The following is a 14763-nucleotide window of genomic DNA, read 5'->3' as shown; positions in this document are numbered from 1 at the left end:
TGAGCAGGAGCAAAGCCTCCAAACAAGCCACCTAATAGGAAGAGTGGAAATTAGTTTTGATCCAGAACAAATTCCTCTAGTCATTTCAATGTTTAGAGGCTGCTCTACCCAATATGGGGCTTAGTTTTACCCTCTGGCAAATTCACAGATGTTCTCTCTCTCTCTCTCTAAGCCTTGATAAGCTGGAGGAACACTGGGTATTCATAACCCCAAAATCTCACTGGCACAGATGCTCCAAATTGAAGCAAGCTGTTCTATCATCTTCTCCAGTTGTTGGCCACTCCATTTCAAACCATCCTAGACGTGGTGCAACAGAATGTGCTGTGTGTCCAAAAACTGTTAAACACATTTCCTTGGGCACAGTGACAACTGTTGATGAACACTAAACAGCAATGCTTGCTACCAGTGGTCCTGTTCTCTCCAAAAAAGAAGCCAACCTCTAGGATCAAATCCAGAGGTCATAGTGAGATCGCGTTGGCCAGAACTTATCCCTGGGAGGTCACTTTGCTTTATACAGATCTGTGTAGTTCTGCGCTGCTTGGAAAGGTAGGTAGGTCCAAGACTGCCAAGGGAGCTAGGATGGTGGTCTAATTTTCAGCACTTTACAAATGACTGTAGAGACTTACATTCCCAAACAGTCCCATTTTACAATTCCCATCCATTCCCAGGTAATCTCATGCACTAACTTGTCTTCCAGCCAGTTGCACATTGCCATCTGTCTCTGCTCCTGACTGATCCCAAGTTGCCATCTGCCCCTAGCCAGCCCTTTTTATCTGTACCCCATTTGGAGAGGTACATAAACACTGATGCTCAGGGGTGTCAGTCCTTTAGACTCTCTGGTCCGAGCCTCTGACTGACACCTGGCTTTTACAGCATGCAAAGACCAAAGGACACCCTCCTGACAACACACACCCCCCAGTTCTCCCTGAGAACATCCTGCTTCTGAGATACTGGTCAACCGAGGGTTGCTTTTGGTGTCCCTGATGTCAGCTCATAGCTCCTGGGTGCTGAGGCCAAGAACAGCTGAGCAGGAGGGGCTCTCCCTTGGGGGACAGGGCTCAGCCACTCTCCCTGGCTCTGAGTGCTTACTCAGCAACGGAGGAGAATGGGAGGTGAGGAAAGTCAGGGAGAAGGGAAACCAAAAATAAACCCTACGAAACCAAACAAAAATGTTTTCAGCCCCTGTCAGGAAAAGAAAGATTGGAAATGATATCAAGTCAACATTCATTGATTCTCTTTTGTTATGACCATTATATAGAGCCTTCCAATCCCTTATGTTTTCCTGACTGGCAAACACTGTCTGAGCACCTTAACCCAGAGTCTCTGGGCCACCCTCTCCCATCTTCTCTTTTTAAATTATTATTATATTATATTATATTATATTATATTATATTATATTATAATTATCATTGTTTTTAATTCACTCTCTATATAACAGTTGTTTTTCACATTAAATAACATCAGATGAGAGTTCACCATAGTCAGAAGAATGAAACTGTCATCTCTAATTTGCCTGGCAGAAGCCGCATTGACAGGAAGTTGTCTGTGGTAGTTCAGAAATAAAATAATGCTCTGAGGAGAAGTGCAGAAACTTAATAGGACTTTAAAAACAACAGAAGCCATGGGGACTGCAGATGGTTCCTAGGCCTAAGGACTAAATAAACAATGATTTTTTAGGCAAGAATGTAGACAATGGGAGATGGCCTCTAAAGAGATGTTCACACATACTATGTCCGACATCATTAGACTGTCCAGTGGGAGCAAATGTTCGGCAGTTAAAGACATTCTGAAAAGGAAAAATCAGCCTCAAAAGATGCTTTAAATGAACAGGAGGTGGAAAAGCAAATTGTCTTAAAAATTTCGCATAGATAAATGACTCACCAAATATCTGTCTCAGGGACCAATAATTTGAAACTGATTGACTTACTGGGTGTAAAATATATAGATAAATGTAGAAGAAAAAAACAAAACCAAAAACATCCAAAAGGGAAGGTGGAATTTGCTGCAGGAAAACAAGAGATGGGGCTTGGTGAGGAGTCAGGAGGGGGAGATTCATAAATAAGTAGTGATAAAGGCAACAGGGATGAGTCCTTTCAAAGGTCTGGAGCACAGCTCACATTCTCTCTCTCTCTCTCTGAGGTTTCATTTAAGCCTGGCACATCCGAATGCAGAGATTAAAAAAAAAAAAAAAAAGAGACAACCTGATATTCACTGACTGAAAAAGCAAACACAGGGACCAGCTTTGAAAGGGCTCCAGCACTGCGATTTTGAAAATAAGGGCCTTGGAACACCAAGTGCAATCTTCTACCCAGGGCTGCTAAACCCTTTCTGCCAAGCCATTTACATTTATAAGGCCTTCAATCATGTGTTTTTTTTTTTCCCTTTCCCCCCTTCCTGCCCCCACCTCCTCTCTCCCTCTCCTTTCTGCAGAGTGCTCATTTCAGACTTGCCCTTTTGTTACACCTGTTTGCAAGTGGGTATTTTGCAGTTAACTTCAGCTGGCCTCTTCATATTTATGGCTTTCAAGACAGGCTGAAGGTGGGGTGAGAGGGAGAGCTGAGCCAGGCTTTTTGTAAAGAGGTGTGGTAAATTTTGTGTCTAGCGTTTTTTGGCTGGAGGGTTAGCTACAAAGAAAGGAATGTTGATGTTGCAGCTGCTGCTGGAGAGATCTTTTTGTACTATGTATTGAGAAGAATGGTGAAATCCCTATTGTGTTAAAGCCAAATCCTTATTTTTGTATCTTGATAGCTATATATATAGAGATGTGTTAGATTCCAAACATTTTCTTAAATTAATTACCTGGAAATAAGGTTGAATTTCTAAAATAACAAATTCTTTTATAACTGGAAAGATCAGATTTTTTTCTTGGCAGCAATGTCAAAATACAACATTTTGACAATTTCCTGATATTTGTCTCTGGATTTTGTTGGGGTTTTTTTCAGGTGAAAGACACTGTTTTCAATGATCTGGCACTTCCTAATAAGCTTAGCAACAAAAGAAGCTATTCAAGCCAAGAAAATACAATTTACTGGAAAATTCCAACCCTCTCACTAGACAAGGTCTGCTTTTGTTATCCAATCTTACTTTTTAGCCTTCCCCTGAAGTTGGCAGTTTAACTGATATGAACCAGCTTTACTTGTTTTTTTTGCTCATTTGAGGGTATTTGGATCATATTCTGGGTTCCTTGAAGCAGTAGAAAAATAGCACCAGTGCTCTTGAAACTAACAGGATGTTCATCACCTTGGATTTGTAAGACGAACACCAGATAAAGAGAATCAATAATCTATCTCAGAGCAGAAAAAATATCAGAGCAAGCCCTTCCACACAACCCTCAAAGGCTCACAGCGAGTCACCATCAGCAAATGTGGATCTTGTTTATGTCTCTCATGCTATCAGGATAACACACTAGAAATAACACTGCTATTTAGATCTTGCATAGCGTTTGTAGGAGGGAAACAAGCCTCTCAAAGCTCTTGGCAAAGGCGATTGAAGCATCACTATCCCCATTTTGCAGACTGGGCAAAAGAGGGACCCTCAAGAAGGATCTGGGAGTAAAGCTGGAGACTCCTAATGAGCAGCTCTGTGCCCCACCCCTGGCCCACAGGCCCCTCTGCTGTCCATGTCACCAGAGGCATTAGTGGGGAAACCAGCCTTGGCTGCAGGCACTTGGGGTGGACAGCCATTTCAAACTCTTTCTTACCTTTGAAAGCACCTGACCCATTTCCACAAATACTCTTTTCCCAAGAGCCAACTTTTTATCCATGCCAGGACAGAAAGGGTGATTCCTAACTCCAAAGGTCCAAAACATCTCTAGAGAAGGAGCAAGTGGGTGCTCCTGGTTTGAATGGGCATTGAGGAGCAAACTTGGTGCTGCCCCTACCACTCAGTCGCCATCCCTGTGTACAACCTTCATCTACTCTTCTACGCCAGTGTTTTCAAATGTGGATCCCTGAAATTAAATGCCTGAATCCTTATTCAGACATCAAAATAGTTGGCCTTCGTCTCAAAGTTGCTAAGCAACCATTGCTCGCGCAGGAGCCAATGGGATCTGCAAACACGCAGCGGTACCATCTCTGACAAGCAGGTCACTCCTCTGGTCCCTAAATGCTGAAGAAGGTTGCTGCGTTTAAGTACCTGATTATGAACTTTTTGACCTTAATTTCTTCATGCCTCAGTGTTCCCTTCTATGAAATGGTTATTGCACCTCACTGACCATGGGGATCTCTCCCGCAGCGTGTCTGAAAAACACCTCAGACTGCTTGGGTGAAAGAAATTGCAAGCAGGAAAGGGGAAAAGCAGGGGGTCAAAGCAGATAAAAGCAAGTGAAAGCCCTGACACACATCAATGTGGCATTGAGGCAGTGCAGGTCATAAGCTGCTTTCATTTTTCTGCAGCTGTGCTATATAATTAAATCCTCATATTAATAAATGACACCTCACAGACAAAGCCCTGCTATCTTCATATGCCCATGCAGAATCCTCTAATAGGCATTTGGAAAGCCGTGTGGGGGCTGGCGTGGGGAGGTGGGGGCTTGCACGCAGTTATGAAGTTCAAAGAGACTCCAAAAAACCATCTAGTGTAAAGATGGACAGCCTGGTCCTGGGGTCTGGCTAACAGTCAGGTTTACTTGCAAGTGGGCAGGCAGACTAGCTGGCAGACCAACCAAAATGCAATGTGCTAGGACAGGTTGTGTCTGAGGAGATGCCCACTGACCTGATGAATTAGTCTTTGAGTGTCACTTTTCTGACCTTAGTGTTCTCTTAAGGGTTTTGTTGATTTCTGCTCTGAGCAGCTAGAACTTAAAGTAACTTAGTTTTGAGAACAGCGAAGCCTTCTTTCAAGAGGACAAACTTTGATATCTCTAATGGGAAGGTAAGCAGGCCCTGAGTCCTTCACTGATTTCAAGGGTATTGCACCACAGGGCACTAAATATGAAGTATTTTTACTGTTGAACTGTATGGCCCCTAGCCTGCTTTTGTGGGATGTATCAGGTTAAGTCAAGGGCTGTGCAAACATGAATGCATTTGTCTAGCACCCTGAATACCTGACTCGAGATCAAAGTGGTCCTGGTCTATTGCAGTGTATTAAATAGTGACCAGAAATTGTCACTGCCACTGGAGCTTGGTAATTCATATGCTTACACTGTTACAATGGCTCATGAGGTGTATTTTTGTCTACATTACCTAGTATTCAACTAAAAAATCCCCTGGATGGTTAGGGAATTAAGATGGGCCAGAGACCATCCTTAATGTGCAGTGTGCATGTGAACACCCTGTTTTGGAAGCTAAGGGACTTTGATAACACAAGGCGCTCTGTGTTGGTTGGCCTCAGTGATTGAGAGAGGTCCCAACAACATTTACTTTAACAGCCACCAGAAAACCAAGAATTTGGACATTTTTCATCTAGTCCAATTTCCTGAATATGCCAAACTAAGTATTTCACCCATCAGCTTCTGCGTGCTGCTTGTTTGAACCAGAGCCTCTCTTTAGAAGAACATTCAGTAGCAGATTTTGTCCATGATTTCTTCTGTCCCCCACACTGCATTCATAGATATTAGTCATGTGAGTCTCACAAAACACCTATGAGGTTATCTCCTGTTTTTATAAGCATTTCATAGGGTTAGAAGAGGGAAAATGCCCCACAAACCAAGTAACCCATGACTAAGTGGAACCTCAGTAGAACTAGGAGTAATGCTGAGATGTAGGGATTCATAGTCTGTTCCACAGCACATCTCTGGTGGGTGAAACTCAGTCTTGTGCAGATGAGGAGGGTGCTGTCTGCTAAGGAGCGGTAGGTAGGATGGAGAACAGGAGACAATGATGTGGTGCACCATGGTCAGTATCTGACAACAGTTCAGGAGGGTAAGAACAGAAAGCTTTGTGGCAAGAAATGAAAGGGGATGAGGGACGTTATTAGGGAAACTGTTATGGTCGTGCCCAAAGAAAAATCAGAACACTTGAAATTTGGTCCATCCCAGATAGTCCTGGCCATTTCAGTGGAATTCTTGTTTCCTTGCTCATCCAGGACTTTTTCCCAAACTCAGCAATTCCTTCTTTGTTATTACAATTTTCTGTCTGCCTTTGCCATGTCTAGCTTAGACTGAGTTTTAGTAGTGCAGGAATCTCAAATAAATTAATACATCACTATTTCAAAAGCACCAGATGTAAAAGAAAAACTGGGTTTGGTGGCAGAATTTGGGGCAAATTCTTACTGTTTGAAGACTCCGAGTCAGTAGTGTTCAAGTGCTTTCTTGTCTGTAGCTCCAGCTCTCTGGCCTGACACCGCTCCTCCCCTCCCCTCTCTTCTAGAAAATAAATTAAGAAAGATTCTGATGAGCAGGGACAGGAGGAAGCTGTGACATATAAAATGTCAGTCTCTGCCAGGCTGTGCTTGCACAAACAACCCCCCTGGTGCTTGTGAGGGGGAAAAATGCATGAAGAGAGAAAGCAGAAGCTATAAGCAGCCTGGCTATTTTCAGGTCCCATTCCAGGCAAAACTGGCACTAAATTATTTACCAACCAATTGTGGGAAGGAATCAAATCCAGTGGCATCCACATGCAGCACTCATAACCTACGAACTGCATTAACACAACTGAGAATTAAGGGAGATTTGAATGAAAGTAATGGGAAAGAAATCATGTGCTGAAGTATTTAGATGCAGGTCACTTTTCATGCTGCCTTGATGCCTAGGGACTCATCTTCCCCCTTATCTGGCAAGTAGCCATGGCCAGCTACCAACCATCAGTGCTGACAGCTTCCAGCTCAGCCAAGCTTCTATTTTGCAGATCAAATTTGCAGAGATGCATCTGGGTCTGGGAGAAAAAAAAAAAAAAGAAAAAAAAAGGACAACAAGAAAACAGACAAAGAGAAAGGAAACTAAAATGAACCCCCAGTGCTTCAGAGACTATCTGAATTAGTAGCAGGGGGCTGGCAATGGGAAGGGAAAGTCTGCTAAGGGTCTCCCAACTTTTCCCAGGTGATTCTGCTAACCAGTCAACACCTTTTGCTTGATTAGTGCCTGATGGGATAGGGAAACAAATCTGAATAGCAATAAGGCAGAGAGCTGGAGTAGTTAGTCTGTGAATGAATAGCCAACTGCTTTGGTTGTTGTGAGACAGACAGTCTCCCCCTTGACTGAGGGAGGAGGAGGGAGAGGATCTTATGATTTGGGGAAGAATAGGGGGAATTGGTGACTGTCTCTAAGATGCCCTCCTGCCTTTCACCAGTACTGAAGAGCTGCTACACCAAAGCAGGCCTACAGAGCTGCAAATTTAATTGCCTACCTCTAGCAGTGATAGGTGATACCAGTGTTTCATGGTGAAGGAGAGACCTGAGCATGGGATCTCCCATATCTTTGCTTTCTGCTGCAGAACTCACCCATGCTGAGGAAGAGCTGGATGAGTGAGAAGCACAGGATGGAGCAAGTACAGCACAAAAGCAGATACAGGGGTGAAGATTTAGGCCAATGCTGAGTTACCCAGCATGACATTTTTCTTTTCTTTTTTTTTTTGGTGGGCAGGAAGAAGTCCAGACTTTGGGATCAGGCAATGTCTTAATGCACACTCAATACAGAGGATCTGCAAATGAGTGTCAGAGAAGCCTGGCTTTGAGAGTGGGCTTCATCCCATGGATCACCACCCAGACACTGCATGGAGTGGTGTTTGATGACAGTGGTGGCAGTGAGAAGAGTTATCTCTGCAGAGCCTGTAAACCAAGGACACAATCTGTCCCTGCATAGTTAAACCCTGGAAGTCATCATGCACTCAGCTCACACACGAGCATTGTGTTACACAGAGAGGGAAACGTTGGAAAAGATATTGAGGTGACATCTCTCCTGTGAAAGTTACACTGGGATCTTTTTAAGCTCTTTTTGGACAGCAGACGCTAGAGATGGGCAGGACAAGGGAGCTCCGGTGAACGGCTTCTCTGAAGGACACCAGTCCTAAGCGTGCAGACCTGCACTCCAGGGCAACCCAGAGTTGAGGGATGGGAACAGACACCTCTCCATGAGCCATGTTAACTGCATCCTGAAATCTTTATTCACTCCCAATACCCTATGTAATCTCAGTTTTTTACATGGCAATCAATGACACAGTTTCCAAGGGTAGCATTTACTCTTGCCAGTAAAAGGGGGCAAGATCAGACCTTAATGGTGGGAGAGGAAGGAGCCAAGTTGAAGAACTCTAAGCATGCCGGAGTTGAAAGCTAAAAAAATAGCAACTAGTCTAGACTTTAATAGTACTACTTTAATAGTAAATTAAATCCAATGGGATTTTTCATTCATTTCATCTTGCAAATGTTTCTTTTCCTCTCTCTTGTGACAACTCTACAAGACAGATCTATACATATCTCTTGTACTTTGCATAGATCAGGAAACTGAGGCATGGGCAGGAAGGAGAGGGACATGACTTGCTCTGGATAGCTTGGATTCAGACTGGCGTCTTAACCTCAACCTTGACTCAGGAAGATGCCAGATGAACTGACTGAAGTCTCGAGAGCTGGTCAGTGTCATCTGAAAACAGGACTGCCTATGGGATGAGATAGATGCATTGTAGTAATTGAGTGTAGGGAGAGCTGTATACATGTACCTTTACCTAACTATATGCAATACCAGCTATAACAACAAATCTTCCAAACCACCCAACACCCCTCAGCAAATCCTGTTTGAAAACTATAGTCCATTCCTGTCTGTGTGAATGATTAGCGCTATGGCCTTGCACATACAGACAGGGGCTCATCAATTTCTTTAAATAGTGATGGCTCTTGAATGCTTCACCTAATTTCAATGAATTTGCAAACCCCATTTCATTTTACTCAAGCCTGTCCCCCTGTCGTGGTTTAGCCTCAGATGGCAACAAAGAACCACGTGCCGCTCGCACGTGCCTTCCTAATACAGGAAGGATCGTAAGAAAAGGCAAGACTCTTGGGTTGAGACAAAGGCAGTTTAACAGAACAGCAAAGGGAACATGCAAACAACAACAACACCACCACCACCACCACGGATAGGGGAATATACAAACGCGATTACGGAACCGCCGCTCCCCACCGCTCGCCGACCGGCCGGACCCGGGACGCCCCAGCCTGCTTTTAAGCAGCAACTTCCTGCCCCCTCCCCCGGCAGCTCAGGGTGGGCGTGGCTCACATGGCATGGAATACCAGGAAAAGTTAACCCTATCCCCACCGGAACCAGGACATTATCCACCCCTTATTCCATACCATCTATGCCATGCCCTGCAGGTTCCAATGAATTGCCACCATCCATGAGTCAGTGTAGAGATAAAGTACTGGCCATTTTTCTCGCTCAGCAATGTCCAAAGCCAGCTGAATAGCCTTCACCTCTGCAAACTGGCTCGATTCACCCTGTCCCTCACTGGCTTCTGCAACCCGTCGTGTAGGACTCCACACAGCAGCCTTCCACTTTCGATGCTTTCCCACAATCCGGCAGGACCCATCAGTGAACAGGGCATATTTCTTCTCATTTTCTGGCAGTTTATTATATGGTGGGGCCTCTTCTGCACGCGTCACCTCCTCCTCTGGTGACATTCCGAAATCCTTGCCTTCTGGCCAGTCCATGATCACTTCCAGAATTCCTGGGCGACTGGGGTTTCCCATTCGAGTTCGCTGTGTGATCAGTGCAATCCGCTTACTCCATGTAGCATCGGTTGCATGATGTGTGGTGGGGACCCTTTCTTTGAACATCCAACCCAGCACCGGCAGTCGAGGTGCTAAGAGGAGCTGTGCTTCTGTACCAACCACTTCCGAAGCAGCTCGAACCCCTTCATATGCTGCCAATATCTCTTTTTCTGTTGGAGTGTAGCGGGCTTCGGATCCTCTGTATCCACGACTCCAAAACCCTAGGGGTCGACCTCGAGTCTCCCCTGGTGCTTTCTGCCAGAGGCTCCAGGTAGGGCCGTTCTCCCCGGCTGCGGTATAGAGCACATTTTTAACATCTTGTCCTGCCCGGACTGGCCCCAGGGCCACTGCATGGACTATTTCCTGTTTGATTTGTTCAAAAGCTTGTCGTTGCTCAGGACCCCATTTAAAATCATTCTTCTTCCGGGTTACTTGATACAGAGGGCTTACAATCAGACTGTAATCTGGGATATGCATTCTCCAAAAACCCACAATACCTAAGAAAGCCTGTGTTTCCTTTTTACTAGTTGGTGGAGACATAGCTGCTATTTTGTTGATCACATCCATTGGGATCTGACGGCGTCCATCTTGCCATTTTATTCCTAAAAACTGGATCTCCTGCGCAGGTCCCTTGACCTTACTTCGCTTTATAGCAAAACCAGCGTTCAGAAGGATTCGGACTATTTTACTCCCTTTCTCAAAAACTTCTTCTGCTGTGTTTCCCCATACAATGATGTCATCAATGTACTGCAGATGTTCTGGAGCTTCACCCTGTTCCAGTGCAGTCTGGATCAGTCCATGGCAAATGGTGGGGCTGTGTTTCCACCCCTGGGGCAGTCGATTCCAGGTGTATTGGACGCCCCTCCAAGTGAAAGCAAACTGTGGCCTGCACTCTGCTGCCAAAGGGATTGAGAAGAATGCATTCGCTATATCAATCGTGGCATACCACTTGGCTGCCTTGGACTCCAGTTCGTACTGGAGTTCTAGCATGTCCGGCACGGCAGCACTCAGCGGTGGCGTGACTTCATTCAGACCACGATAGTCTACAGTTAGCCTCCACTCTCCATTAGATTTTCGCACCGGCCATATGGGACTGTTAAAAGGTGAGCGAGTCTTGCTGATCACTCCTTGAACCTCTAGTTGACGAATCAGCTCATGGATGGGAATCAGAGAGTCTCGGTTAGTGCGATACTGCCGCCGATGCACCGTTGTGGTAGCAATCGGCACCTGTTGTTCTTTGACCCTCAACAACCCCACAACAGAAGAATCCTCCGAGAGACCAGGCAAGGCAGACAACTGTTTAACTTCCTCTGTCTCCAAAGCAGCTATGCCAAAGGCCCAGCGGTACCCTTTTGGGTCCTTAAAATACCCTCTCCTGAGGTAATCTATACCAAGGATGCATGGAGCCTCTGGGCCAGTCACAATGGGATGCTTTTGCCACTCATTCCCAGTTAGGCTCACTTCTGCCTCCAGTACAGTCAACTCTTGGGATCCCCCTGTCACCCCAGAAACACAAATGGGTTCTGCCCCTCTATAGCTTGATGGTATTAGGGTGCCCTGCGCACCCGTGTCCACTAGAGCCTTATACTCCTGTGGGTCTGATGTGCCAGGCCATCGAATCCACACCGTCCAATAAACCCGGTTGTCCCTTTCCTCCACCTGGCCGGAGGCAGGGCCCCCCTAATACTCGTCATAGTATCCATTACTCACTTCTTGCAGAAATGACTTGGAAGTTCCTTCAAGAGGATCAGAAGCAAGATCAGGCCTTCTGCTCTGTCTGGGGAACTGCCAGCTGGAAACTGGGGCGGCACTTTTCCTGGAGGGATCCCCTTTTGTGGTTGTCCTTCCTTGCAACTCCTGTACCCGTGTCCGCAGGATCGAAGTAGGTCGTCCATCCCACTTCCTCATGTCCTCTCCGTGGTCCCGCAGGTAGAACCACAGGGTGCCTCGTGGTGTGTACCCTCTGTACTCTCTCTCTTGAGTGGGGAAATGCCTGCTTCTAATAGCTGAGATGCTGGCCCGTGCAGGTGGGGAGTAGGACATATTCTCTTCAAGTTGCTGGACCTTCCGCGACAGTTTCTCCACAGCTGAGACAAGGGGGGAAGAGAGACTTTCTTCATATCGCCGGAGCCGGCCAGCCACCTCATCCACCGTTGGTCCCTCTTCGCCTTTCCATTCCATTACTGCCAGGGAGTTGGCATATGACGATGGTGCGCTCCGTACAAACTTCCGCCACATGGGCCTTGTGCATCGCACCTCATCAGGGTCTGTGGGTAAGTCGGCATTGTCCAAGTCATAATAAATCATCTCCCACACGGCTAATTCTCTCAGGTACTGGATACCTCTTTCCATGGTAGTCCACTTGCTTGGCTGACATACAACATCCTCACTGAAGGGGTACCTCTCCCTCACGCCTAACAGGAGTCGTTTCCAGAGGCTGAGGGCTTGGGTCTTTTTCCCAATCGCCTTGTCAATGCCGCCTTCCCTAGACAGGGATCCCAGCTGCCTGGCCTCCCTACCCTCTAATTCCAGGCTACTGGCCCCATTATCCCAGCACCGGAGCAGCCAGGTGACAATGTGCTCGCCTGAAAGTCGGCTGAAATCTTTTCGCATATCCCGCAGCTCACTCAAGGATAGGGATCGAGTAATTATCTCTGGTTCTGCCTCTTCCTCCTGCTCTCGTGATGGCCCTGGTTCATCATCATCTCTTACTAAGCGAACTGATTTCTTTGTGTACTTCTTCTTCTGTATGGGGGCAACTGATACCGGCACGGGTTGGTTCTCTGGTTCAGTGGCAGTGGCTACCACGGGGGTTGCAGTAGCCGCAGTGTCTGCCGCAGGGGTTGCAGCAGCCGCAGGGGCCGCCGCAGGGGTTGCAGCAGCCGCAGGGGCCGCCGGTCTGGTTTCCATCTCTTCCCCTTGAGGGTGCTGCATAATTCTGAGCAGTGCCTGGTAGATACTGGCCAGGGCCCAGCACAGTGCGGTGAGTTGTGCCTCTCTAGAATAGCCACAACATTTTCCCTTCAAATATTCTACCACTTTATCAGGGTCCTGTAATTGTTCAGGGGTGAAGTCCCAGACCATTGGAGGTGAGTAGTTCTCTAGGTACCTGCCCATGCTCTCCCACATGCCATGCCACCCCTGACTATCCAGCCTCGGAGCAGATCTCCGGGTGGTAGTCTTAAATAGTCGCTTAACCCTAAACAAGACCTGGAACGTATTCAGGAGACATAGCACTAGGAACACACTAGTTTGAGTATCCCAAGGATATTCAAGATTCTCAAAAGCTGTCATACCTGACCCGAAGGAGAAAAGGGAGGCAAAAGGGCTGGGGAAACTATTAACAAATTCTGAGAGATGGTGTCCAATGTACGGACAGGACAGCAAAACCACATAAACACCCCAAAATAGCCGTCTGAACAGTGATGTTATCATATCATAAACAGATATCGCACAGGACAGCAGAATGACAATCCTCATCCCTCTTCCAGACATGGTAAACAGCATCGCAGGGAGTACATAAGCCATATAGGAATTTATGTAACACAGCCATGAGAACAAACCAAGCAACATGATGACCAGTGACTATTTACCTAATAAAATAAATGCATACAAAAAAAAAAACCAAAACCGTTTTTTTCCACGTTCTAGTTGGATTCTGTCGTTATCTCAACCCTTCGAGCCCCACGTTGGGCGCCAAAAAGGACTGTCGTGGTTTAGCCTCAGACGGCAACAAAGAACCACGTGCCGCTTGCTCGCGCCTTCCTAACACAGGAAGAATCGTAAGAAAAGGCAAGACTCTTGGGTTGAGACAAAGGCAGTTTAACAGGACAGCAAAGGGAACAGGCAAACGCAAACACCACCACCACCACCACCACCACCGATAGGGGAATATACAAACGCGATTACGGAACCGCCGCTCCCCGCCGCTCGCCGGCCGGACCCGGGACGCCCCAGCCCGCTTTTAAGCAGCAACTTCCTGCCCCCTCCCCCGGCAGCTCAGGGTGGGCGTGGCTCACATGGCATGGAATACCAGGAAAAGTTAACCCTATCCCCACCGGAACCAGGACACCCCCAAGGGCTTATGTTGTGCAAATTCTCTGAAAATGTGTATTGCTTTAGATCTGTGCTTTGTAATCGGTTCACCACCTACTTAGCAGTGCTTGTCATTTGGGATTTTGGGTTTTTTTAACAGTCTTAAATCATATCAAAACATGAGTCCTAAATAAAATTCCTCCTGATAACTTCCAGTCACGGAGGCATTATTGAAAAGGGCAGCTGGTGGAGGATAGCAAAGCTGAGTCCAATGCTGCTATTTGGAATGGACAGCTTTGTACTTAATGATAAAACAAGTCACTGAGTGTTTAAACTCTGCTTTCCTACACCTCTTAGCATGCAGCCTGATCAGAGTTTGACTCTCCTCTACAGTAAAACAGCTGATTCAAAACCAAACTGACCTTCTTTGGTTAGCAGTAATAACAACGAAAAAAAGAAATAGCATTCATGGGCATCTCCTTAACAAAAGGAAGCACTCAATTTAATGCAGGAGCTATTACATTCCTTTAAGCCAACACCTTCTGAAGCAGGCTATAAATGAAAAAATACAAAACATTAAAGCAGAACAGACTTGTCATATATTTTAGCTTTTAATCATCCTATCACGCTGTAAGAGACGGACTGTAAATTCCCTGCCGAGGGGCAGAAGGCCCTCCAAGCCTTCAATGGAATGCCTCAAACACTCACAAGGAAATAAATAATGCAGGCCTGGCCTTCAAAGAACCAATAAGGCTAACAATTCTGACGCCTGAAAGTGTGGGAGAACTGCCTTGTGAAGACAGGATAGTTCTGCCACTCGTGTGGTGAGCTTGCTAGTTCTCAGTTCTCAAGGCCATTGTGTCCGATGAGTGACCTTTGCTTCATTATCTGTGAAATGCATATGAAAGCACACATTCCTGCATATGCTAATGAAGATTATAGAGATCATGCTAAACATGTATGACTATGGCACTCATCTCTCCACCCAAATCATGCTACATGTCACCTGGGAGAAGGGAGAAACCTGAGACAAGGCTGTCCTTGGCAAGGGGGGTGGACCATGCTAATTCAGCAAACATAAAAAGGGGAAAATAA

The 14763-nt window shown here is 46.2% G+C and overlaps 1 protein-coding gene across 22 annotated transcripts in view; it reads right to left on the bottom strand.

Annotated features, from left to right (window-relative positions):
• LOC141735446 (CUGBP Elav-like family member 4) overlaps nt 1-14763 on the bottom strand; it is a 788748-nt gene that overhangs the window by 310785 nt on the left and 463200 nt on the right. For 7 of the 22 annotated variants that reach the window (XR_012584727.1, XR_012584729.1, XR_012584730.1 and 4 more), the window contains exon 4: nt 6212-6304. The exons of the other annotated variants lie outside the window; for them this stretch is intronic. Coding sequence is in view for 3 of the 7 variants with exons in the window: in XM_074568240.1 (XP_074424341.1) it covers nt 6212-6304 (93 nt within the window). In the remaining 4 variants the exon portion in view is untranslated. The remainder of the gene's footprint in view (nt 1-6211; nt 6305-14763) is intronic. 22 annotated transcript variants of the gene reach the window in all.

Source organism: Larus michahellis, chromosome W (genome assembly GCF_964199755.1).
Source record: "Larus michahellis chromosome W, bLarMic1.1, whole genome shotgun sequence".
In the NCBI taxonomy this organism is placed as follows: domain Eukaryota; kingdom Metazoa; phylum Chordata; class Aves; order Charadriiformes; family Laridae; genus Larus; species Larus michahellis.
The sequence above is the reverse complement of the archived record's forward strand: the minus strand, read 5'-3'. Positions and strand labels throughout refer to the sequence as shown.